The 26,004-nt window shown below is 41.2% G+C and overlaps 2 protein-coding genes across 7 annotated transcripts in view; one reads left to right on the top strand and one right to left on the bottom strand.

Moving 5' to 3' along the window:
* The window catches only part of EXD2 (exonuclease 3'-5' domain containing 2), an 85,862-nt gene extending 71,851 nt beyond the window's left edge, over positions 1-14,011 (bottom strand). For all 3 annotated transcript variants that reach the window (XM_042989978.1, XM_042989979.1, XM_042989980.1), the window contains exon 1: positions 13,819-14,011. The gene's annotated coding sequence lies outside the window, so the exon portion shown is untranslated. The remainder of the gene's footprint in view (positions 1-13,818) is intronic.
* A 126-nt stretch (positions 14,012-14,137) lies between these two features.
* Positions 14,138-26,004, top strand: part of DCAF5 (DDB1 and CUL4 associated factor 5) — a 104,022-nt gene continuing 92,155 nt past the window's right edge. The window contains exon 1 of one of the 4 annotated variants that reach the window (XM_042989977.1): positions 14,138-14,749. In XM_042989977.1, the coding sequence (XP_042845911.1) occupies positions 14,536-14,749 (214 nt within the window). In that variant the 5' untranslated portion in view covers positions 14,138-14,535. The remainder of the gene's footprint in view (positions 14,750-26,004) is intronic. The other 3 variants (XM_042989975.1, XM_042989974.1, XM_042989976.1) reach the window with 3 other exon arrangements.

Genomic DNA, 26,004 nt, shown 5'->3' with positions numbered 1-26,004 from the left:
TGTAGAAACAAGACTTAAATAGCAGAATCTTTATAATACAGTGGTCTATGATGGAATGGGGACTGATGACAAAGGTATTTGGCTTCACTCAGAGATTTGCTAGGCATTTCTGGTCAAAGTATTAAAATAGTTGTCAGAACCTATAAATAACTGACTTTTCTTTTACAAAAAAAAAAAACATTCTGGGGCGCCTGGGTGGCTCAGTTGGTTGAGCGTCCGACTCTTGATTTTGGCTCAGGTTGTGATCCCAGGGTTGTGGGACTGAGCTCCGAGTGAGTCTCTGTGCTGAGCACGGAGCCTGCTTGGGATTCCCTCTCTCCATCTGTCCCCGTCCCCTGCTCCTGCTCTCTCTTTCTCTCTCTAGCTGAAAAAACCAACCAACCAACCAACCAAACAAACAAACAAACAAGACATTCAAATTTTGCTGACTTTTTCAACAAGGTGGCTGTGAGTAGTATGCTATTTTATAAATACAAAAAAAACCCCATGTTTTGAAACTGTTCCTTCAAGCTAAAGTCCATAGTGTAATGAATGAGAAAACAATTGCTTTTTGAAAGCTACTATAAATATTTTGAAAAGTGATATTAAGAAGCATTTTGGTGGGTTTTTTTTGCCAAAAAATATAGAAAAAAATTATTATTATTTTTAAGTAAGCTCTATGCCCAATATAGGGTGTAAACTCAGGACCCCAAGATCAAGAGTCACATGTTCTATGGACTGAGCCACCCAGGTGTCTTGTTGGAAGTATGTCACTTATAAAAATGCTCATATTTGCACACATAAATCTTTGGAAATACTTTTTTACTGTGTTTAAGAATCTTCCAAATAAAATAGAGATCCAGTGGATTTTAAATATATTTAGTAAAAATATAACATCTTCTGATCAATTTGCAAATGCAGCTGATTGATATCCTGGAAAATAAAAACTAACTAGCTGGACTTGAATAAAATTGAATGGGACTTAAAAATTAGTTTCATGTTTCAGGTACTTGGGTGGCTCAGTTGGTTAGGTGTCTGACTCTAGGTTTTGGTTCAGGTCACGATTTCAAGGTTCGTGGGTTCCAGCCCTGCATCAGGCTCTGTGTTGACTGTGCAGAGCCTGCTTGGGATTCTCTCTCTCTCTCTGTCTCTCCCTGCCCCTCCCCTACTCACCCTCTCCCTCTCTCAAAATAAATAAACATTAAAAAATTTTTTTTACTTTCATGTAAGTCCAGCTAAATATTTTTCCCATGTTTGAGTAAGTCCAGCTAAATATTTTTCCATTTGGATCCTTTATATCTTTGTGAGTTTCATTTCCATTAAAATCAAGTAATAGATAATAGGTACAAACTTTGAAAATATTATTATAGTATATTAAACCATCATTTCAAAAATGAATTAAAATCAAATTGTGTTTACTTTAAAAACAAGGTCGTGGAAGCAAAAAGGTAATAAACAGTTTTATATTTTAAAATATTATGTTTCTTTCATCTTCATCTTATCCTTTAATTTTTAAATTTTAAAACATTTTTATGATTTAAAAATGTCCACGACAAATTAGGGCATTATTACACTCATACAATGTATTGATAATGTGGGTTCATGTTATAACATGTTGAGAGTTTGTGATAATAAAAAATTTGGAGATCATTTATTCACGTACCAGGTTTTTCAAGCTGAGCACTACTGACAATTTGGGCTGGAAAATTCTTTTTGTGGGGACTTTCCTGTACATTGTAAGTTATTTGACAGCATCCCTGGCTTCAACCTACTAAATACCAAATACCAATAGTACTCCCCGCACAATCGGTTGTGACAATCTAAAACTCCCCCAGACAGTGACAAGAGTCCCCTTAGGGTAGGGTTGTCAGATTTAGCAAAACAAAACAAAACAAAAGAAAACAAAACAAAAGCAAAAACCAAAACAAAAGGAGGTACTTATTTTTTTATCCTATTCTCTATTTATTGGAAATCCAAATTTAACTGGGTTCCTGTGTTTTATGCAACAACCCTAAGGGAAGAGGGCAAACCCACTCTTGCATTGGGAACCACAGGTGGCAAGTCTTATTATGTCTATGTTACTCTACATCCTTGCCTCTTTCCCAACCTCATCCTACCTTCCAAACCCTTCCACTATGCTCTCCAGAACTCATTATCCATAACCTGCAAAAGTCCCTGTGTTGTCAAGCTTTCTCTTCCATTTATCTTTAATAAAATCCGACTGACTCTCAGTCAGTCAGATATTCCTGTTGCCCCACCCAAATGGTGCTGTTTATAGACAGAATTTGATATAAGCAAAAACTATAACCGGTGTTTCCAATGGAAAACTATGCATTCTTCAGGTTATCTGATTCTAGCCTTTTATTGCTTAAAATTTTTAAAATATGTTTATTTATTTCTGAGAGAGAGAGAGAGAGAGAGAGAGAGAGAGAGAGAGAGAGAGAGAGAGACAACACAAATTTGGGAGGGGCAGAGAGAGAGGGAGACAACAGAATCTAAAGCAGACTCCAGGCTCTGAGCTGTCAGCATAGAGTCCAACTTGGGGGTCGAACCCACTAACCACAAGATCATGACCTGAGCTGAAGTCAGACACTTAACTGACTGAGCCATCCAGGTGCCCCTAGCTTTTTGTTGCTTTTGAGGTATTTTACAACTCTGTAAACTGTAGAGAACTAATAGTAATGCATAATAATTCTTGTCTATAGACATGAAATAAATTCTGTCCAGTGGAAATTCAATGGACTAGCCTCCTCCAATATGGGTAGAAGTCAATTTTGCTTTCTTTTCAAGTTCATTTCAATTTTCCTGACCTATAAATGTGGATTCACCTTTGGACATCTCACTGGTTAACTTGTTAATAGTGGTTAAAACCTTTAACACATTTCATTTTATATCTGTATAAGTCATGATTTTAATTTTTTTTAAAGATTTCTTTTCTTTTGAGAGGGGGAGAGAGAGGGAGAGAGAGAGAAAGAGAGAGAGAGAGAGAGAACACACTTGAGCAGAGGAGAGGGGCAGAGGGAGAAAGAGAGAATCCCAAGAAGGCTCTATCCTCAGGGCAGAACCCAACTTGGGTCTTGATCCCATGACTCTGGGTCATGACCTGAGCTGAAATCCAGAATCAGACACTCAACTGACTGAGCCACCCAGGTATCCCATGATTTTAATTTTTTTACAGTTTTTAAAAGTTTTCCTTTAACAGAGGTGGGATTGTTGCTGTTTTGCTTCTTATTGCTATATTCTGGCTATTATTCTTACACTTTGCTTAAAAAGAAAAAGAACAGCCAGCTTCTCTGAGGCCCATGCCACTCACCTGCTTAATTCTTTTTCTCTTCTCCTTATCTGCTGTATTCATGTAACTCCCCCTTCAGTCAAGCAAAGACTTTGGCCAATTATTTCCCTCTACCATAAGCCCTGCCATTATCCTGGGTGACTTCAACAATCAACAAGATGATCTGTCCACTAGGGTGCTGGTCACTCATTTCTTTGATCTCAATATCCTTTTCCTTGACTTCATAGGAATCACCTACTCCTTCCATCACCCTTTGGACCCTGTCATCATAACTGTGTCAATTTCAGAATCACTAATTCAAACATCTTCTTTACAATCTCTTCTCCTTCCAAATTGTGTGTTAACTACTCCTACAGCTTTTTTCAACCTCATTGGCACCTTCATTCATTGACCCTCATCAGCTTGCTTTCAATTCCTTTCTTGTTCTCCCTCCTTCACTTTTTTTTTATTAAAAAGATTTTTTTTAACATTTATTTATTATTGAGAGACAGAGTGTGAACAGGGGAGGGGCAGAGAGAGAGGGAGACACAGAATCTGAAGCAGGCTCCAGGCTCTGAGTTGTCAGCACAGAGCCTGACACGGGGCTTGAACTCACAAACCTCAAGATCATGACCTGAGCCGAAGTCAGATGCTTAACCGACTGAGCCACCCAGGTGCCCCTCCCTCCTTCACTTTTAAAGTTTATTTATTTGAGAGAGAGAGAGAGAGAGAGAGAGAGAGAGAGAGAGACCTGTGGGGGCTGGGCTGGAACCCATGAACCGTGAGATCATGACCTGAACAGAAATCAAGAGTCGGATGCTCAATTGATTGAGCCACTCAGACGTCCCTCTTATTCTCCCACCTGATCTAGGTTAGATTCCATGATCTATAATTTCACTGTTTTGTCAACCTAAACAACCCTAAACTCCATTGTTCCTCTTTTTTTTTTTTTCTTTTTTCACTTCATCTACCTGGAAAATCCCAAACCTAAATGAACTGTTTTCTTTATGGCCCTGGTTATGGGCAGTTTGTATACTGCTTATTGGTTCCAGAGAATGTCCAAATGAGCCCTAAACATCATTCAGGTTGGGTGATCTTGCTCTCCTGTTTTCTGTTAATTCAATCATTTCCTCTCTCATCAAACTTTGGTTCCCCCCTTCTTGCCCTATATTCTCAGTAGATGACCGTCTTCCTTGACAGAAAAAAGTAGAAACTATCACATGGACACTCCCCATCTTCTTCCTATAATCTTATAATCCTACCTTCACCTGTACCCATCCTGTCTTCTCTCTCTCCTACATCAGTGAAGGAGCAGTCCTTCCTTCTAACTAGGGCCAAATTATTTTCTTGTGCTTTGTATCTCTTCTGCCCTGCTTCCTCAGAATTCCTCCTTGTAGACTGCACAGTCTGGTTTCATCTGTATATCTTTTTCAATTTTTCTCTCTGAACATGGTCCTTCTCAATATTTTTTAAACATTCTCAACCTTTTTTTTTTTCCATTAAAAAACAAAGGGGGCACCTGGGTGGCTCAGTTGGTTGGGCGTTGGACTTCAGCTCAGGTCATGATCTCACTGCTTCTGGGTAGAAGCCCTGCATTGAGCTCTGTGCTGACAGCTCAGAGCCTGGAGTCTGCTTCAGATTCTGTCTCTCCCTCTCTCTCTCTGCCTCTCCCCAACTTGCACTCTGTCTCTCTCAAAAATAAATAAACATTTAAAACAACAATGACGATGACAACAACAACAACAACAACAACAACAACAACAACAAAACCTTCCTGGATCCTAATTTCCTTCCTAATTACTCATCTAACTGCCTCCATTTTCCTTCCTTCCACTCACTGTTCAGCCATTTGGTTCCCACATTATCATACCCCTGAAGGAGCTCTGACTGAGATCCTGTGTGTCTCACTAGTGAAGCATTGGTGTCAACAAATCCAACATTTTTCAGTCATCTTGTTGACTTTTCACCAACAATTGACACAACCGATCATTCTCTCCTTGAAATGCTGTTTTGTCCCAGGTTCCATAACAATACTCCTCCACTTTTTTTTTTTTTTTTTTTTATACTTCTGGCTAGTATATCCTCCTTGCAAGTATATCCTCCTCTACCCAGGCATTAAACCCAAACGTCTCAATACTAAGCCTTCTCTCTTCTTCCCACTTGGTATCACTCCTGAATATTCTTGTCCATGCCTAAGACTTTACCACCACCTCCACGTCAACAACTCCAGCCTTGATCGTGCATTTGAGCTCAGGCTACTATCAATTTTTATTGGAAGTCTCAGAGGTACCTCAAATTCAATATGTATGTAACTGAACTCATGGTTTCCCCCTCAAAACAGCTTTTTCCAGGGGTTCTAAATACCTAGGCATTTCCCTAATGTCTTGCCTCTCATCCCCCACTCTCTCGAATCCATCACCAGATTCTTTTTATATTAAATCCGTCTACTTCTCTCCAACTCCACTTTTAGTAGTCTTGTCTAAGCTACCATATTTTCTCCCCTGTATTACTGTAAAACTTCTTAATCATCTACTTCAATCCACTCCCAATCCTTTCTTCTTACAGCAGTCAAAGTAATCTTATAAAATGCATGTTTGATCATATAAGCCCCCTGTTAAAGAGCCTTCAGTGACTTTTAAAGACTGAAGTCTTTAATAGGGCCAGGTCCTTGCAGAATCTAGCAGCTATCTAACTTCACCCTCACCTGATACCATGTCCCCATCCCACCTTCAGTCACACGGGCCTTCTAGGTTTCTCCACACACACAGCCTTTGCATGTGCTGTAACCTTTGCTTGGAGCACCTCCCTCCCCCAACCATCCACTTGGTCTCATTCACACCTACCTGTCCTTTAGATTACAGCTCTCTTTAATGTCTCTGATAGGATTCTCTTTAATGTCTCTGATAGGATTCCCTCTTTTAATCTCTCACTGCCATCATCATCATAGCTAATACTCAGTCATGTTTAATACAAATTGGACACTGATCTAAGGGCTCTACCAATAAGAATTTATTTATCATAACAACTCCATTGAATGCACGTGGAAACTGAGGCATCACATACTTTCATGTACCACAACTGTTATTTTCCTTACATGCAAAATGGAACAATAGTACTTTCTTCCCAGGGTGGTTGAGAAAATTAAATGAGTCTGTAAAAGACTCAGAACAGTGCCAGCCACATAATAAATGTCCAGTAGATGTTAGCAATTGTTATTGTTGTAATCTTACATTTACTGCCTGATTATCTGATTAGAGTCTGTTTCTGTCCTGTAAGTACTTTGAACATTGGTTCTTCTTTTTTGCTATTATATCCTTTATGCCTACCCAGGGCAGTGGCACACCGTGAATGTTCAATGAACATTTCTCGAATGAATGAATAATTAATTCATGTCCAACTGCACAGGATTGTTAGAAGGCTAAAAGAAATGTGCGTTAGGTACTTTTAAAAACTACATAGGGACATAGAGATGTTAAACATTTAAAGGGTAAACTGTGATGCTAATGTAAGCATGACCAGAATCTTAGGAGGAAAAAAAAAACCCAAACTAATATGGGTTAGATTTATCAGAGAAGGGATTCATAGATGTATAGAATTTGGATGGATGAAGTGGACCTCAAGATACGTAAAGGATTGTCGAGAGTACGTGGAGGTATATAGGGAAGTAGTTGGTATGTGATGAACAGTAACAGGAAATCTAGTTACAGATTTGGCTGAGACATATCACAGAGGGACTTCACAGGCAGATAAAGGAGTCTGGACCTGGCATGAAAGAGAAAAGGGAGAGTCTTGAGCAGGAGCATTTCAGGAAGATTCCTTCATCCAACTACTAGTGAGCCAGGAACTCTTCTTCATGCTGTAGATTCAATGGTGACCCAAACAAACTTTGGATGGTGAAGGGATTTGACCAGGTGATTTCTGAGATCCCATAAGTTTTATCATTTTGTGATTTGAATAATAATTATCTTCCAGCAAACTCATCACCAGCTCCAACTTAAATGGGATCTGTAGTTAAGAACGTTCATTATGTTCATGTAGTTTATTCAGAAGGAAGGGGGAAACATTTCATAAACACACGCTGTTGTCAGTTCATTTTCCAGCAGCCTGTCTTTGATTACCACTGAATCCATAAAGGCAATTTAAATTTGACTTCTGTACCAGAGAATCTCCTTTTTTCTCCTTGGGCATACTTTACTTTGGGGAAGGGGAATTGCCCAATTTTATTTTCCAAATGGTATTTGAACACTAAAAATGCTCAGTAAACATTATAAATCCATGGGACCATCTCTGGAAAAGAAATCTTGGCTATATGACCACATACCTATTGCAATACACAATAACTATTTTTAACAGTTTCTCATACCACTCACTAGGGGCTATTCATATGGAAGCCTAAAATTAAAAATAATTAAAAATAAAAGTAAAAGCAGCTGGCTCATGATGATTTTGTCAAGGAAACTTCAAATATACAAAACGCAGATGGTTAGTATAGAATATCACAGAAAATGTCACTGAATAATCCTGGCCATTGAGAATTTCTGTGCACTTTCACTCCATAAAGTTTATTTCAAACTAGACTTCATTCACCATAAAGAATTATGCACGGCAAACTTGAACCAAACATCTGGAAAGTAAGTTGGAATATGATTTGAAAATTCTAATAACAAGTAATATTCTAACTTTACTGAATTCAATTACTACACAGCCTGGGAATTCATTTCAAGACCTGTGAAAAATCCCCCCTTTAAAAAAAGAATTAGAAATCAATGAACAGAAGGAAATTTGGGAAATTTGCAAATATGTGGAAAATAAACACTCTCAAATAACCAGTGTGTCATGGAGGAAATTATAAGGGAAATTAGCAAACACCTTAAGATGAATGAAAATAGACAACATACAAAAATGTACAGGATGCAGTTAAAATAGTGCTTAAAGAGAAATGAAAGAAATAGGGGTGCCTGGGTGACTCAGTCGGTTGAACATCCGACTTCGGCTCAGGTCATGATCTCTGCATCAGACTCTGTGCTGACAGCTCAGAGCATGGAGCCTGCTTTGGATTCTGTGTCTCCCTCTCTCTCTGCCCCTCCCCTGCTCGCACCCTGTCTGTCTCTCTGTCCCTCAAAAATAAATATTAAAAAAAAAAGAGAAATGAAAAGCTGTAAACATCTATATCAAAAAGATCTCAAATATGTAACAGGCTTCCAACTTAAAAAATTAGAAAAAGACTAAACCCAAAGCAAGCAGAAGGAAGTAAATTATAAAGACCACAGAAAAAATAAATGAAAAAGAGAAGAAAAACAATAAACAAAACCAAATGTTGGTGCTTTGAAAATATCAACAAAATTGACAAGTCTTTATCTAGACCAAGAAAAAAAAAAGAGATGGAAAATCCAAATTACTAGAATTAAGAATGAAAGAGCTGATATTACTACCAACAGAAAGAAAAAAATTATAAGGGAGTATTATCAAAATGCCAACAACTTGAATAACCTAGGTGAATTCCTTGAAGCACACAAACTACCAAAACTGAATCAAAAAGAAACAGAACATCTGAATAAAACTGTAACACGTGAAGACATTAAAGCAGTAATCAAAACCTTCCCACAAAGAAAAGCCTAGGTGAGGTGATGTCCCTAGTAAATTCTATCAAAAGTTTATTTAAAAAAAAAAAAAAAAAAAGCTTTATCTTCTTTTTTTTTTTTTTAAGTAAACTCTACCCCCCAACGTGGGCTTAAACTCATGACCCTGAGAGCAAGAGTCCCATGCTCTACTGACTAAGCTGGCCAGGTGCACCACTACTAAATGTTTCAAAAAGGTTAATGCTAACCCTTCACAGACTCTTCCCACAAATAGAGAATGGACTTCCTGGCTCCTTTTATGAGGCCCTGATCCCAAACCAGACAAAGATATCCTAAGAAAACCAAAGACCAGGGCCACCTGGGTGGCTTTGTAGGTTAAGTGTCCAACTTTTGATTTTGGCTCAGGTCATGATGTCACAGTTGTGAGATCAAGCCCGCTGCTATCACTGTGGCCACTAAGGGCTCTGAGCTGGGCCTGGAACCAGCTTAATATTCTCTTGGGGTGCCTGGGTGGCTCAGCTGACTCCGGCTCAGGTCATGATCTCATGGCTTGTGAGTTCAAGCCCCACGTCAGGCTCTGTGCTGACAGCTCAGAGCCTGGAGCCTACTTCAGATTCTATGTCTCCCTCTCTCTCTGCCCCTCCCCTGCTCCTGCACTCTCTCTCTCTCTCAAAAATAAATAAAAACATTAAAAACATTAAAAAAAAAAGATTCTCTCTCTCCTACTCCCTCTGCCCTTCCCCCAGCTTGCTAGCACACACACCCTTTATCTTTAAAAAAAAAAAAAAATACTAGCAAGGTGAATCCAGCAATGAATATAAAGGATTAAATATGATGACCAAATAGGGAATGGAAGATTGGTTTAACAAAATCAATCAACATAATGTAGCAAAGGACAAAACCATATGATCATCTCAATGAACAAAGAAAAAGCATTTGACAAAATCTAACACCCTTTCATGACAAAAAAACATTCTACAATTTGGAATAAAAAGGAACTCCTGCAACCTGATAAGGGAATCACGTGATACCTACAGCTAACATAGTATTATTTGGGGGTGACTAAAAGATGAAATCTTTCGCCCTAATATCAGGAGTAAGACAAGATGTCCGTTATTACTACTTCTATTCAACATTGTATAGAGGTTCTGGCTAAGTCAGTTGGGTAAGAAAAAGAAATAAAAGGCATCTGGATTTCTAGGAGTCTATAAGATGATCTTGTATATAAAAAATTTGAGAAACATACACAAAACTTTAGAGCTAATAAATTGGTTAAGCAGGTTTGAATGATACAAGGTCAATATATAAAAACCTATTGCATTTCTAATATTTTTTTACATTTTTATTTATTTTTGAGAGAGAGAGAGAGAGAGAGAGAGAGAGAGAGAGAGAGAGAGAGACAGCACACATGTGGGGGAGGGGCAAAGAGAGAAGGAGACACAGAATTCAAAACAGGCTCTAGTCTCTGAGCTGTCAGCACAGAGCCCCACCTGGGGCTCAGGCTCACAAACCATGAGATCATGACCTGAACCGAAGTCAGACGCTTAACCGACTGAGCCACCCAGGCATCCCTTGCATTTCTGTACACTAGCAATTTGATGAGGCAAGAACAGTCTTTTTAGAAAAATGGTGGTAGGACAACTGGATGTTCGCATGCCAAAGAACAAACGTAGACCCTGACCTCACACTGTATGAACAAAAATGAACTTAAAATGGATCATAGACTTAAATGCAAGAACAAAAACTATAAAACAATATCCTCTGATTCTATACATCTTGTTGGAAGAATTTGTATTTAAATAGATTTTTTTTTCAAAATGAAAATTGACTGCTGTCTATTTGAAATGACCAATAAATAACATCCTTTAAAATTTGAAAGTCAAATTATATGTATAGTTAAGACGTTGATCTTTGTCTGAGTTAATATCTCTTATCTATGAGTAGCAGTTTATCTTACTTTAGAGTTGAGAATGTTTTTTAAATGGTTACTTATTTAGAGAGAGCATGCATGTATGTGCGTGTGAATGGCTGGGGGCGGGGGTAGCTGAAGGAGAGAGAGAGAGCAAGAGAGAGTGAGAGAGAATACCAAGCAGGCTCCACTCTCAGTGCAGAGCCCGGCCCTGGGCTTGATCTCAGGAACCATGAGATCATGACCTGAGCCAAAATCAAGAGTTGGACGCTTAACCAACTGAGCCACCCTGATGCCCCTAGAATTAAAAATGTTTTAAGTGAAACATTTCTGAGGATGGTAGATTCTATATGTAGCTCTTAATATGCTAAAATTTAGTAAACGTGTGAGAAGGGTCTTAGTATTTTCTTAGTTGTTTTTTTTAACAATTTCTTTTTTAAAATTTTTTTACATAATCTCTACACCCAATGTGGGGCTTGAACTTAACCCCAAGATCAAGAGTTGTATGCTCCACTCATTGAGCCATCCAGATTACCCCTAAACAATTTCTAATGTTTGAGCATTTCCTTAGCATCTAGTCAGTTTTTAAAGATTCTTTACTCCTCCTTCAGTGATAATCACGACCAAACAAAATAGAAATCAAAGAACAAATGAATTTCTGGGAACTCTATGTTTGATCAATATTCAACCCATGGTGGATGGAGCAAAGGGTAAGGGTTCCCATGTTAAGTAATTCCCATATCTAGATTTTTTCAGAATGAATTTTCAAAACAGCATTTTTCTAGAATGAAATTCAAAACAGTGTCAATATACAGGCGGTTCTGAGCCTAGGTAAGAAAAATAAGAATTTTTCACTCTTCTTCCTTTTTCACTGCGTATTCTATGCAGTGGTTAGATTATTCAAAAGTCCAATTTCATTTGCTATTTTTGAGCTAAGTACACTGGACTTTTCACAATGAATGCCTATATCAGAAAGGGCAAGCTCATATGGTCACTGTAGTTGATTAAATGTTATATAGTTACGTACGATATTATTAGTTTGCAATAAATGACACAAGAGACTATGTTAAATTCTTAATAAAAGCAAATAGATATCGTGGGGCTTGATCTTTTGAAGCTGGGCTGTATTATAGGTAGAACTGCCACATTTAACAAAAGATACAGGATGCTCCAATTCTATTTGAATTTCAGATAAACAATGAATAATTTAGTATAAGTGTATCCTAAAAATTGCATAGGAAAAACATATGCTAAGAAAATATTCATTGTTTATCTGAAGTCATATTGAACTGGGCATCCTGCATTTTATCTGGCAACCCCAATTATGGGAAAAGAGGGAGAGAGATTTTATGCATTCTCCTTACAAAAGGCTGCCCAGACTAGCAGTAGGAAATAAACAGACTGAGTGGTCCTACATTTCTGTCCTGGTTGGTCACTGAACAGTTAAGGAAGTTTCTAGCAAAGTCCTAGAATTGGGCTGGCTTGTGATCAGATTCTGGTCTATTTTTAGGCTGTGGTAAATGGGACAGTTATTCCAGGGATTGGGGAAAAGCAAGTCACATTTAAAGTTGTGGAGAGGAGATATATGCCTAAGAGGGGAGAGGAGAGTGTGTCATATATCGCCACAGTAAAGGCCACTTCAACCACATCATTACTGTGTCCATCTTCTCCATCCCAAGCAAATAAGGTAGGTATAAGTGATGTCTCATTAATCTGGAAGGTGCCAGATGACTCCTGCTTTTGAAACTGTGGATTGAGTATGCCAGGCAAAGGAACAGTGAGATGGGAAACTGGCCTTGAAATCATCTCCACTGCAATGAAGCATAGATATCTTAAACTCAATCCTTCCAAAACTGAAGTCATTACCTTCCCCTCCAGATTCTTCCTCACTCCCTAAGTTCATTCAAATATTCAACAAATATTCAGGTGGCCACTAAGTGCCAGCACGTGCTGGCTCTGGACACACACGGGTAAGCAGACAGACATGGTTCCTGCTCTCAGCTTACAGCAGAGTTGGGGATGCTCTGCTAAAATCACACAAATACGTGTTTAATTACGTTATGATATTGCTATGAAGAAAAGGTATTGGGTGCTAAAAAATCATTAATCAAGCTGGTATACATACTGTTACTGATCTTTATGGGGCTACTATAATGCATAAACACTATGAAGCATCCGGAGAACAAAACTTTTTAAAACAGAAAGCACTACACATTGTCCTGTTTAGGAAAATCATATTCCATTAGAACAATGATTTCTGAGATCTGGTGAATTTCTAAGTTCAGCAACATTTGTTAAAACGTTGACCTTTAACTTACTCGCATATTTGTTATTGGTATAATTACTTATTGCAAAAAATAGAAGTAGGTGATTTTGCTTGATGGGGTGTCGGTCCACCTTTCATGGCTGCGTGCGCTCAACTGCCCATGCGCTATCTCTGATACAGAGGATGGAATTCCTGCTAAATTGGAAGGGCGAAAAGGACACCTGCCTATTTTAGTAGCTCACCATGGTTTATTTTAACGACAGGGGATAGGTTCTAGGAAAAGTACAATACACTGACAGGGGGATTTTACTGTATCTGGTAGAATTCCAAAGCACTTAACACTCAGTCTCCTCACTGGGGTCAACGCGCGGAGGGAGGCTCCCCACCTGCTGAAGTGCAGCTACTTCTGGCCTGGAACGTAGCTGCTGGTTAACAGCTGTACAGCCTCAGAGCTCTACGCTCAAGACCTTGAAGAGGAGCTCACTGCACCCAATTAAATAACGGATGTTGCTATTTTCGAATAATGCTTCTTGCATCTTGCGAATGTACCTGGAACTCATGGACAGTACTTTGTGTCTCAGAGCTTCTCAACTCAGTTTGGGCAATTTTCGCCCCATGTATTAGGACCCGCCCCCCTTTCCCATATACCGCTCTATTATTATCTATTATTATATCTACCAGACCGATAGCCTTTTTACTGAATGGCTGAGGGAAGGGAGAACTGCACTGGGGTGGAGGTGGGGGTGGGCAGTGTTAAAAATTTACTTGGTGGGGGAGGGACGGGTGCGCTCACAAAACCCCCAAGCGGCCTTACCCCAAGTGTCCAGTCCTAACTCCTGGTTCCCTTCCCTTGGACAGGGTTCGGGCGGCCCCAGGATGAGACGAACCGAGGGAGGGCGACCAGAGCCTGTCCTCCACCCGTCTGCCACTCCGGGCTGCATTTTCCCCACCGGAAAAAAAGAGCGGGCAGCCGACCTCGTCCCGGAGCCGGGCCCGCCGGCGGCGAAGGAGTGCCGGCCACCGGGGGAGGAAGGCGAGCCCGCAGCCCCGCGGCCGCTCCGTTTGTTACGCGCCCTCAACTTCACAGAGTGCGGCCGCTCAGGGGGCGCAGCGCGGGGAGGAGCTGGGGCGGGAAAGCCGCGCCGCCGCCCGCGGTCTCCAGGCCAGCCGCCCGCGTTCTTCCGGCCAGCAGCCCGCGGCGGGGGAGGGGCAGCCGCCACCCGCGTTCTCCCGGCACCGGCCGCCGGCGGAAGGGCCGCGCGGCGCGGAAGCGCGGCCGCAGCTGAGGATCAGCTGCTGGAGGAGGCGGAGAAGGAGAGGGAGGAGCCTAGGGGGGGAAAGGGAGGGAGGGGACCCTCTGGAAGCCGCGAACGCCACCGAGTGTCTGCACACCTCGCTCCGTCTGCCATGGCTGGTTAAAGAACCATCCGGATCGCAGCGCGGGGGGAGGGCTGGGTGGGGGGAGAGCGGCGGCCGCGCGTGAGGCCGAGGGAGGGGCGGCGGCGCGAGCGGCGGCGGCGGCGGTTCCAGCATGAAGAGGAGAGCTGGCCTGGGGGGCAGCATGAGGTCAGTGGTGGGCTTCTTGTCCCAGCGGGGCTTGCATGGGGACCCCCTGCTCACTCAGGACTTTCAGAGGAGACGCCTGCGGGGCTGCAGAAACCTCTACAAGAAGGACCTCCTCGGCCACTTCGGCTGTGTCAATGCCATTGAATTCTCCAACAATGGAGGCCAGTGGCTGGTCTCAGGTAAATCAACCCCCTTCCCCGCCCCGCGCCTCCCGGCCCCTCTCCACCCTCCCCTTTCGCTCTCCCTCGCTACCCTCCTTCTGCCCTCCGTCCCCACCCCCTCCCTCCTCAACCCCCCTTCTGCGGTGGGAAGGTTTGGTGTCAAATTCAAACCCTTGCAGGGGGAGGGTGGGGAGGGAGAGGATGTCTTCTGTAAAAAAGACCTAAAATGGTTGACAGGTCCTTAATTCGCTTTATCCCAAGTGTAAAGTGGTCTCTCCTGATGACTGCCCTGGAAGCGTGGGTCGGGGAGGGGGCGAGACTACCGCCTGACAAAGTTTGATGGGAAACTCTTCCTCGGTGTACTTTCAAAGGTGCGGGGGGCATTTTGGGGATTCGGAGGGGGAGGAGGCCGAGGCGCGCCGGAGGCCAGGGGGAGCTCGAGTCCCCGGCGCCGGCGTCCGGGAGAAGGGGCCTGGGGGCCAGGGGGCCGGGCGGTGACAGGGCTGGCCGCCCAGGGGTCGCGGGCCGCGACTCGGGGGCTGGCTGGGTGAGCGAGGAGAGGAGCCGGGCGGGCGGGTGGCTGTTGGCCGCCCCCTCGACGCCCTGAGGGGCCCGGCCCCATCTCCCTCCGCTGTGGTGGCCTCTTCCGCGTCGTGTTTTTCTTATGGTGTGGGCAGTGCCAAGGACTCTGGAGGCTGAGGGGCACCCGTCTGAACTTGAATGCGCAACTTGGGAGGCTGGGGGTGGTGGGTGGGCGACCCTGGGAGACTTGTTGGCTGCAGCCCCGCGCCCGCACCCCCTTTGCCCGCGGCTACCGTTGCAGGTGGTCTCCGCACCTCCTCCCTCCCGCCCAGCTGGGCTGGGCTGCGCTGCCCCCGGGCTCCCCCTCCGGTGTGGGGAAAGTGGCGAAATCGAGGCCGGGGCTCCGGCCGGGCGGTGTAGGCCTCGCTCTCCCGGGGCTCCTAGCGACAGGCAGCTGAATCGATAGCCTATTGCTCCCGGGGAGGCCCGGGCCGGGCGGGCCGCGGCGACAGCTGCCCCGGGGGAGGTGCGCCTGCTGCCCGCGGGGGAGTTCGCCGCCGCCGCCCTCCTCCCGGGGGTCTCGGGGCCTAGGCGGGCGAGTGGGGATGGGTCCGCTGCGGGGGGCGGGGGGGGCCTCCCCGAAAACGGGCGAAGACGGCGGATCTGGCGTTCCGCTCGCCTTCTCCCCTACTCCGTCCCTTTTCCTGCATTGAGAGGGAGGAAGCGGGAGCCCCGCGCTGGACGTGGCGCTTCGCTTCACCCAGGCCGGTCCCCGAATGGTTTTCTAATTTACGTCAGTGGGCAGCTGGCCAGAAACTTCTGGGATCATAGCAAAGCATCCGTCGTCTTCGCGAGTAACAGTCGGAAGTGACACAGGCGTGCAGTCCAATTTAGGGGTAGCAGAGAGAAGACTCGTGTGATCATTTTCGCGATAAACCTTCTGGGGTTTCTCCAGAACTGACTTGACTTTTCCACCCCAGATCGTTTTCTCTTTGACTAGGTAGAGTTTAACCTTAGATCATCCCTTGAAGAAACCTGATATTCCACTTCAAGGCATACCCCAAACAAAAGCTTCCTTCCCCGATACTGCCAAAAATTCCAAGGGCAAAAGTGGGGAAGATCTCTAAAGAGCTCACAGGGTTGTTTTTTTTTTCCTCCTGTATTCGTTATATTCTAGTCCCCTTTCCAGACTGATGTTTTCCAACAGAGATGTTCCCAGACACAAGTAAACTCTCCCTCCTGGGTGAGGGAATTTTGGGGGTACTCTTTTATAGGCCCAACTAATCATGGTAATTAAGTCGTGAGTACAGTCCTACGTTGCCCAGCTTAACACTGTTAAAAAATAAGATTTATTAAGATATAATTCACATGCTATCAATTCACACATTTTAACACTTTTTTAAAAACACCAAAATGTTGCCTCCATTCTCAAGGAGTTATCCTTGTGCAGGACCTTCCCCTGTGTCTTAAATGAACCCTATTTTCTCTAGTCTTGGCCAGTTTGTTTCCCTTATCTTAATTTTAGTATGTAGAAGAGGAGAGTCCTTCCCACAGAGCAGGCTATGGCAAACCTCCTGGTTTAGGCATTTATTTCCTTATTTTTCTAGGCCTGAGTTGCCCATCTCCATCAGTGCTTTCTGGGTTTCAGTCTTCTTTGCCCCTTACTCCTCCTCCTTCCCCTCACACTTCCTCTAGCTCAGTCCTTCCTGTTTCCTTTTTATCTGCTCTTGTCCTCCTTCCTAGTCCTTGCAGCAGGCTCCCCACTACCCACCCCCCTCCAAGTTTAGCTCTGATACACTTAGCTTTCCTTATTTATTTCCTAAACATAGAGTTTTGGTTAAAAGCCTTTTTAGCTATTCACCTTCCATTATCAGTACAATTTATGCTAACAGAAAATTCCTCCTGTTTGCTTCAGATTAGGAAGCCCCCCTCTGGGAGTCATAAATACACCTTAACTTGTTAAAGCTAATTAAATATTGTTCTGGGAAGTCCTTCAATAATCTTCGATTTAAAACTATTTAAAGTGTCATGTTTACATTTTCTCTTATCTATCATGTCCTTCAGTTAACACCTGAGGGGAGGGGCTCTTAGTGTTTTTGAGGCTAATGCTATCTATCCCTAATGTTTCACAATAATGTGGTAGGTAGGAGGCCAGACTTTGGGATGGTAATGAGATTACCTTTATGCATTTTGTCCTTGTTCTTGTATCTTGGATTGGTTAAAGCCTTTAGAAAGTGGTGATTAAAATGATAGTGTATTCATAGTTTGTTCACTGTTTTCATTTCCTAATTGTTTGGGCAGGCTCACGTTTCTTGTAACTGACACATACTGTTTGGTAGAATTAACTTAGATCTAGGGTAAACATATTTGTATGATTCCTATGGCCTTATAAAATGCTATTTGTTAAGGATACATTCATTGCTATTTTGTTCCTACAGCTAGCCCTTTTTCCAGGGCACAATGATGCCAGCAGATATTAAGAGTAAACCAGAGAATATCAGGAAGGAGAAAAGAAAAGATGGTCTGTTGGGAAGTGTGACTGTGACAGCAACAAGTGGGAGGATGGTTTTTTGCTGTTTTAGAACATTAAAGTACTTTTCACCTAAAAAGTAGTTTTCTTTGTTGTTGATCAGAGAAAGGCGTGAACTGTGATATCATGTAAGGCAGTGTAGTGTAGCATACACATGGTTGAAATCACGGCTGTGTCACTTAATGTGTGACCTAAGCCTCTCTGAGTCTGTTTCCTGGTGTATGCAGTGGGAATACCAGCATTTACCTGAAGGGCTTTTGTGAGAACTATATTAGGTAAAGTTTAGTTGGGTGCTAAACAGAGTGCCAGGCCTCTCAGAGAAAATGTGAGTTTGTTTTCTTTCTGTTTTGGATTTAGGAACTTTTGGTATCGTTATTAGCTGACACTTGTTCTTAGACTATTGTTAATGGACATGTGCAAATGGGGCAGACGGGATAGTGTTGTGACTTTGGTATGGAATGAGAAGGCACAGTGTATGTTGAAGTGCTACTTCTAAGAGATCCTACCAACATCAAGGAAGTTCCGCTGAAACACATATTTAGGGGGTATCCTGCCTGGGTTTACCCTTTAAGTCTTTGGTTGCATCTAATAATATTATTTTCCCTGAATTGATATTTAAGGCATTGGAAGCTTTAGAACTAGCAGATTAATAGCCCATTAGTATGAAGTTTTGAGTTTCAGTGAGAGATTATGATCTCTTTCTTAACGCTTATGACTAAATACATGTAGGAAAAGCGCCTTCAGAAGCTTTTCAAATAGCATCAGCAACTGTACTGTTTCGAAGTGTTCAGTAGGAATTGTGAATGGAAAGGCATTTAATTATATTTACTTGGTCATAATATTTATAACTGAGATAACTGTTTAGTCCTATTTCATTTCACATAGGTCTCTGATTTTATTATCATAGGTTAGGTAGAGATGAATAGCATGAATTCTGGAATCAGGCTGCCTGGGGATGAATATCAATTCAACTACTTGCTAACCTTTGATAAGTCACTTAGTCTGTTTCCTCAGCTATACAGTAAGGGCAGTAATACCCCACAGGGTTGTGGTGAGGATTAAATGAAATAACACTTGTAAAGTTCTTAGCACAGAGGCCTAGCCCATGCTTTTGGTCTGGTTGCCACTGCTGCAACTCACAAAAAGCTTGAACCTCACAAAAAGCTTTTGGGAGATTGACACTTTCAGTATCTAACATTTATTGCACAAAGCACTGTACAATGTGAAAAATTGAGAAAGATCTCAATGAGATGCACTGTTAAAAATGCTATGTAAAGAAGCTTAACCCCAGTATTGTCATCAAAGCGTGTTTTTAAGCATCAAATAATAGCTGTGATAATAACCATATGCTTAATTTGAACCTATTACTTCGATCATTTCCTTATTCCCAGTCCCAGTTCCCTGTTATGTCAATTTTCTGGAATCAGTTTTTTGTAAATAAATTCATCTAAGAGCATGTTATCTACAGGTAAGGTGTTTGGCTTTAGCCAGTGGAATAAAGTCTAACTTTATTAGAACTTCTCAGGTGTTTAATTAGAATTAATTTGTTGGTCCAGTGGTTAGTTTATCAGGGGAAATATGACCAGTGATAGGCCTGAAAAAGCTTTCAGAGTACGTACACATTTTGATAAGATGAATAGGGAATCAATTCTTGGATGTTCTTCCAGACTTTTCTGTTTACTGATAATCCACTGCTGTGAAGGAGTTATATTTTATTCTTTGGTCTATTAATTAGTTCAACAAATTGTTTTTGAGTGCATAGTTTATAACGCAGAAGCAATGAAAACAGAGATGATGAATTGGGTATAAACCATGCTCTCAAGCTTGCACTTTAGGAACATTTGCTTATTGTTTGTAGCAGTGCATGGCTCTTTTAAAAAATCTTCTCTGCTTTATGATACTGTAATTGATACTTGACTTTTCTATGTTTTACAGTACTTACTATAGCAAATAATTCTCTTGCTTATGAGCTTTAGTGGGAAAGAGAGAAGGATCATAGAGATGGCCTTGGAGGACATTGCAATGATAAATTATAGAGATTGTGTCATAAGTATAAAGTAACATGGATATTTATAGATGCACGTTATTTTTCCCACTTGTTCTTTAGTCTGCTAATTGATATCTATCAAAGATTGGCAGATTTAGAATTATGCCCAGGTTTGTCACTTCTGCTTGAAAATAACCTATTGGGGGGGGGGGGGGTCGGGCCTGGGTGGCTCAGTTGGTTAAGCATCCAACTTTGGCTCGGGTCATGATCTCGTGGTTTGTGAGTTCAAGCCCTGCATCAGGCTCGGTGCTGACAGCTCAGAGCCTGGAGCCTGCTTCAGATTGTGTCTCCTTCTCTCTCTGCCCCTCCCCTACTTGTGCTCTGTCTCTCTCCCTCTCTCTCAAAAATAAATAAACATTAAAAAAATAAAGTAACCTAGTGAGGTCTAACTAATGACCACCAGTCTTATGAGACATTATCACAGCAGAAAGTTGTCTTCGTCTTCTGTATTGTTTGAAGGATCATCATTAACTTGACTTATGCCAACGTGTTTTTGATGACTAAGAGTTCCTCAAAAGAGCAGTAGCCCTCAGTTCTGTGTCCTGGCGACCACAAGTTATGTACTCATTCACTGATTATTGATAGCTTTCATTGTACAGTTGGAATCATTTAGATCAGGGAAACTTTATTGACCAGTAAAGCTTGAAACATGGATGGATGCTGCTTTCTGAATTACAAGTTAAAAAGTGCATTTATCTTCTTATGCATTGAGACAGATGAAGAGCGCTTCCATTGTTAATAAACAGCACTTAATTTTAATCTTTTTCTTCTCATGGTTTCTCATGGTTCTCATGCTTTTCTTACTGTTTTAGTCTGAATTTAGATACCCAGGAGTAGAATTAAAGCCTTTTAAGGTTAAAGGAACTAAAATCCTAATTCAAATGAAGATTATGTAGGTTAAGAAGGAATTGATTCTGTTTTCAATTTTTGGTACCCCACATAAGTATTGTCTCTTAGAGATAAAGAACTGAATGTTAATCTGTTAGGATTAACCCTTAGATTATTGTGAGAATGTGAAATTACATTTCTTTTTTATTGGATTTTTTTCTTTAAAATTTTGATTTTAATTTACAAGGGTTAGGTTACTATTTGCCCCTGTGGGTATATAGGCTGATTTTAGGCGATCTTTGAATAAATATTTACATTTTAATGGTGCATTTATTTTTATATATGGAAAAGTTAACCAGCATGTATAAAACATTTTTAACGAATTTATTGCTTAAAGTGAGGTTAAATTTTAAAAAGTCAATTTAAAGAAAAATAATGGTGAATGTGTTACATGGATATGGCAAAAATCAAAAGGTGATCAAGAGGGACCGAAGCTTGAGAAATATTGCATTAGGTAGTCTTTTTTGTATCTTCTTTCTTCCTCATTGAATCAGAGAGAAGGAAAGATCTTCATTTTATGGAAAAGGAAGTGGGGAAGTAGAAAGAGGACTTGCCCAGAACTGCCTTGTTAGTCTTGGGCAGTCAGCATGCCAAGTAGGGCTCATTGCTCCCAGGCATGTGCTATTTCTAAGTTGCCTTTTTATATTTTTCTTCCCATTTTCTTCTTATAGGGTAGTTCACCTTTTCTGGATCTCTTCTAAAAATTGAAAACTGAAAAATTAGTAATTTCTGAGCACATGTGCAACCCTTGTTGCTCCTCTTAGGTGATAAATTTTATTTCTGTGTTTTGCTGTGAATAAAGTTAACTTGTTCCATACAGGCATCTTATGTTTATTCATTAAAAATATTTAATGTGAACGTACTATATATGCCTCGTTAATCTTAATAACTACAGAATAATTTTTTTTTAACCTTCATTTAGCTTATAATGTGTGCCAGGCCCTCTGTTAAGCACTTTATATGTCTTATTTTAAGCCACTTGGAAAATAGCCAGTGTTACCTATAGCCTAGAAAAGACACAGGCATTTGAAGGTTTTGTATTAATCATCATAACTAAGTGTTAAAGAATCAAAAAGGGACATTGATAAATGACTGCAGAGTGTTCTGTAATGCAGAGAACAGGTAGGGCATTAGTGGAAAAATAGATACTAGAATTCATTATTTCTGGTTAAAATGAAGTGAAATAGAATTCTAAGGATGAAAAAGATTTTTATTACGTTGGCCTATTACCTTGGTCTTTGTAGAAAATTTGGTTCCAATAGCTGCTTCCCAAGTTTTTGTTCTTTTCATTGTTAATACTTATTAGTCACCACGTAAGCTTCCTAAAACTTAACCCTCATTATCCCACATCTGCTGCTGATCCCTCAAAAATCTGCAGTGCTCCCCAGTGTCCACCAAATTAAATAGGATATCTCACCTGACATTCAACTGAGACTGCTGTTCATAAAGATAAATGTTTAACAATAAGTAGCTAATTTTTGAGCATGTCATTCATTTATCAAATATTATTTGGGGGTGTTTCATATGTCAGGCACATTTATATACATGACCACATCTAATACTTAAAAGAATCTTTCCTAAGGTAGGGTTAGTGCTGTTATCCTTATTTTACATATGAAGAAACGGGCTTAGAGAAGTTAAGTAACCATGAAGGTTCCTACAGTTTGTGGTGGAGCTGGATTTCTAGCCTGAGTCTGCTGGAACGCTGGGACGTACTAACTGCCCTGAAATTTTTAGAATGTTTTGTACATTTTAAAAGGATCTGACTTCCCCAACATTTTCTTCTCTTGGTGCTATCATTCCGATACTTTGCTAACTGCTTTTTTCCCCCTTTCTGTGTAAATGAAGGGAGGGGAGTATAGCTGTGGGGATGGATCAGTGGGCTTTGAGCCAATAAGCACAGTTCTGGTCACAGCTACAGTACTCGCCCCTTAAGCAGATCTCTCTTGGTGCTGGAAATCACTTCACCTGGATTTTGGTCTTGGCAGTCATCTAAAATCTTCTTCCTCACACTTTGCGTGTTCTATGCTTGCTTACATAAACCATGTAACTTCACACTGGGTTAAACTCCCCTGCTTTAGTGAGGTAGAATTAGGAGTGGGTATACTCAGGTTACCAGTTTGGTTCCTCTTCTGCATAAGACCAACTAAAGGTACAGACAACATACATGTCTTTACTGAGCCTGTAATTTGAGTTTGATGTCTGCAGAAAGCATGTGGATTGGGTACATTTGCCTGATTTCAGCCAAAAGAAATAGGTGTCTCCTCACTAGGGAATAGATGAATAATGATAAAGTGCTTTTTGGAAGAAGGTTTAAACAATGTAACATGGGCTTAATTGCCCAGAGAGCACTGGTAAGTCATTTGGAAGTGCTTTTCCACAGACACATAATATCATAAAGGGAGATGTGACTCCTAGACCAGATAATAAGCCTGTTTAATCCTAAATGAACTTGAATTATAGTGTTCATGCAAGTAAAGTTAAATCTGTCACCAGCAACTTCATTCTGCTTCTGTGAAAAAGAAGGCATTTCATTTCCAAGGTTATTCATGGGTTAGGTGAACAAGGAGGGTTAGATTCCACTTGCTTGCCACATCAGTTATCCTAAATCAGGGATTTAGGGAAAGACTTGACAACAGCAGTTTGTCACTTTAGTTATCTGCTCTTCCCATGCCTTCAGGGTCACATTTTCATTGCCACCTTATTCATTGTACTTTGCAGTATTGATATCCAAGATTCTATCACCTACCTCTCAGGATACAGAGTTGATATGCATTGGAGGTCAAGTCCATGTACTCTGAGTATTACTTTCTTATGGCCAATTTTTAAAATAAAGGTTATATTCCGGAGGACTGGGGCATGTAGGAATCAATGAGAAAATGGCATCTGAGGAAATTGACAGGGTTGTAACAAATCCTAGTAGCAGAGATGTTGGTGGAAAGACTGATTCCCATCTTCCCTGTTGCTTCTACTTGGTTCCTACCCCTTGATACAGTGAGGTAAGATTACCTTATATGGTCGATAAGGTAACTCTGTAGGTGCCCTGCCTACCTGGCTGCCTGCTGGGGTCCTTTATAACTAAGGTGACCACATATCCTGGTTTACTTGGGACCATCCCAATGTCCCCATTGTCCCAGTACAATTATGAGCCCTCCTTTCATTCCTAAAAATGTCCTAGTTTGAATGATAAGTTATATGTCCACCTACTCATAATCATAAATTGTTGTGTACTCAAGTAAAACCAAAGCCCTACTCTCTTAGCTTTTCTCATTTACCATTGAATGCCTCTGGTGAGAACACCTCCAAGCCTCTATTCTGTCAGGTCTTTCAGGTGCCACTTTTAGGGTACTGGATTGAGCCTGAGAGGCAGAGTGGTTGATAGTCATTTGTCCCCTCCTTGTCTTCTTATTAGAAGTGGGTGGGGGCAAGCTAACATTAAGAACATGCTATGTCCAGAGGCTAGTAAGTTATCCCTTCCTTACTATATACCTCCTCTTAGAGTTCTTTTTCTGCTGTTCACTTGTATATTCTTCAAAGCCCCCTTTTAAAAAAGTCTTCCTATGGGTTGTTTTTTGCAGTTGATTTTGAGCAAAGATGTTCTGAGGAATGATTCCCTGCTGAGTTGAGATTTTTTTTTTCCCACTTTATCCAAAAGTGGGTGTGATACTGATATTAAACAATTAAACAGGCTTAGTTTTATGGAGTATCTGTCTAGCACCAGAATACATCTGGAGTAAAAGTTGGCCCCTCAAGTGTATAGATTGGCCCTGAGAAAAGTTTTCAGGAATTGTAGTTTCTCAGGTATATGGCCAGTTGGCTCTAGAATGTCTTTCATGTTGTGAAATGACCTCAATAGAGAAGTTTAAAAGATCTGGGTTAGAGTCCAGATTTCACCATTGTCACTGTGATCTTATGCTACTAATATATTATCTCTGTAGAATCATAGAATTTTATTGCTGGAAAAGACTAATGGTCATCTAAATGAAGCCGTTAATTTTACATATAGGGACACAGAGGAGCAAAGAGGTAAAGTGATTTGCCCAGTAGTTTACAACTAGTAAGTAGTACAGTCAGGATTAAAATCTGAATCTGGGTCTTCTGATCTGGTCTCTCAGTAGGGAAAGTCATGAGGTTCTGCATTTATGAAGGACTTTACTCAAGTAAAGTGTTAAACTCTTTAAGTGGCTTCTTCTGCCACTACATTCCATCTGCAGTTTCATTGTCCCTGAACATGGTTGGTCTGATTAAGTTGGAGTGCTCATTATTTTCAAGATGAGTCAGTAGAAATTTTCCAGGTTGGAGGCAGACCGTCACTCTGGCTGAATCTCCAGTTTTAATTCTTTTTTTTTTTTTTTAATGTTTTATTTATTTATTTTTGAGAGAACGCAAGCAGAGAAGGGGCGGGGGTGGAGGGTGGGGAACATGATCCCAAGGGGGCTCTGTGCTGACAGCCTCCAGCCCAAGGCAGTGCTGAAACTCATGAACCATGATATCATGACTTGAGCCGAAGTCCAACCCTCAACCAACTGAGCCACCCAAGCGCCCCTCTCCAGTTTTAATTCTTAGCCTGCCCATACTTTCTTACTTTGGAAAGTCTATTTCCTTCCAAGAACATTACTCAGGAGGAGGAATTTTCTGCAAATTCAGGTGCCTGTCAAAATCTTGTTACACAACTTCTCTCATTCTGAATTTCCATTCAAGTCTTATATCTAAATTTCAGTTGTATCTTTTGTGTTATTTCATAAAGCAAGCACTAATTGGAGCCTCTGAGGATTGTTGTTTTTCTTTCTTTTTTTTTTTAATAGGTGTCTGACCCATGTTTGATGGTTTATTGCAGATAACACTAGCTGCCATAGATGGCTGAAGCATGTGTTTTTGCCTTAGACATACTGGCAAGAAGTAACTGAAATTTGCATATTTGGCAACCAGTTTCAAGCAGCCCTTGAGTCTCAGGGTTGATATCTGTTTATACCTGCTTGTGGGTGGGTATTGTGTGCCTTCCTAAAAGGACTAAAAAGCATTGCACCTGCATTGGTTCAACCTTTTTAGAATTGCCCAAAGAAGAGAAAAGACAGCTTTATTATGTTGATAATGTTGCTTGTGCAGGGAGTTTTGCAAAAGCCAAGCAGGCAGTGTTATAATTTAAAAAAACTAAAAAATCATAAACTACTCAGAATAAACGAGTGTGACACCATCCGGAGAGCATATTGTCCAGGTTATTCTGTATGGCAGAAGTGAGATTGGACATGATCTGTGGTCTGCGAGTACTTCACAGTGCATCATACT

Source organism: Panthera tigris, chromosome B3 (genome assembly GCF_018350195.1).
Source record: "Panthera tigris isolate Pti1 chromosome B3, P.tigris_Pti1_mat1.1, whole genome shotgun sequence".
Taxonomy (NCBI): domain Eukaryota; kingdom Metazoa; phylum Chordata; class Mammalia; order Carnivora; family Felidae; genus Panthera; species Panthera tigris.
This window is presented reverse-complemented; position numbering and strand designations above follow the sequence as displayed.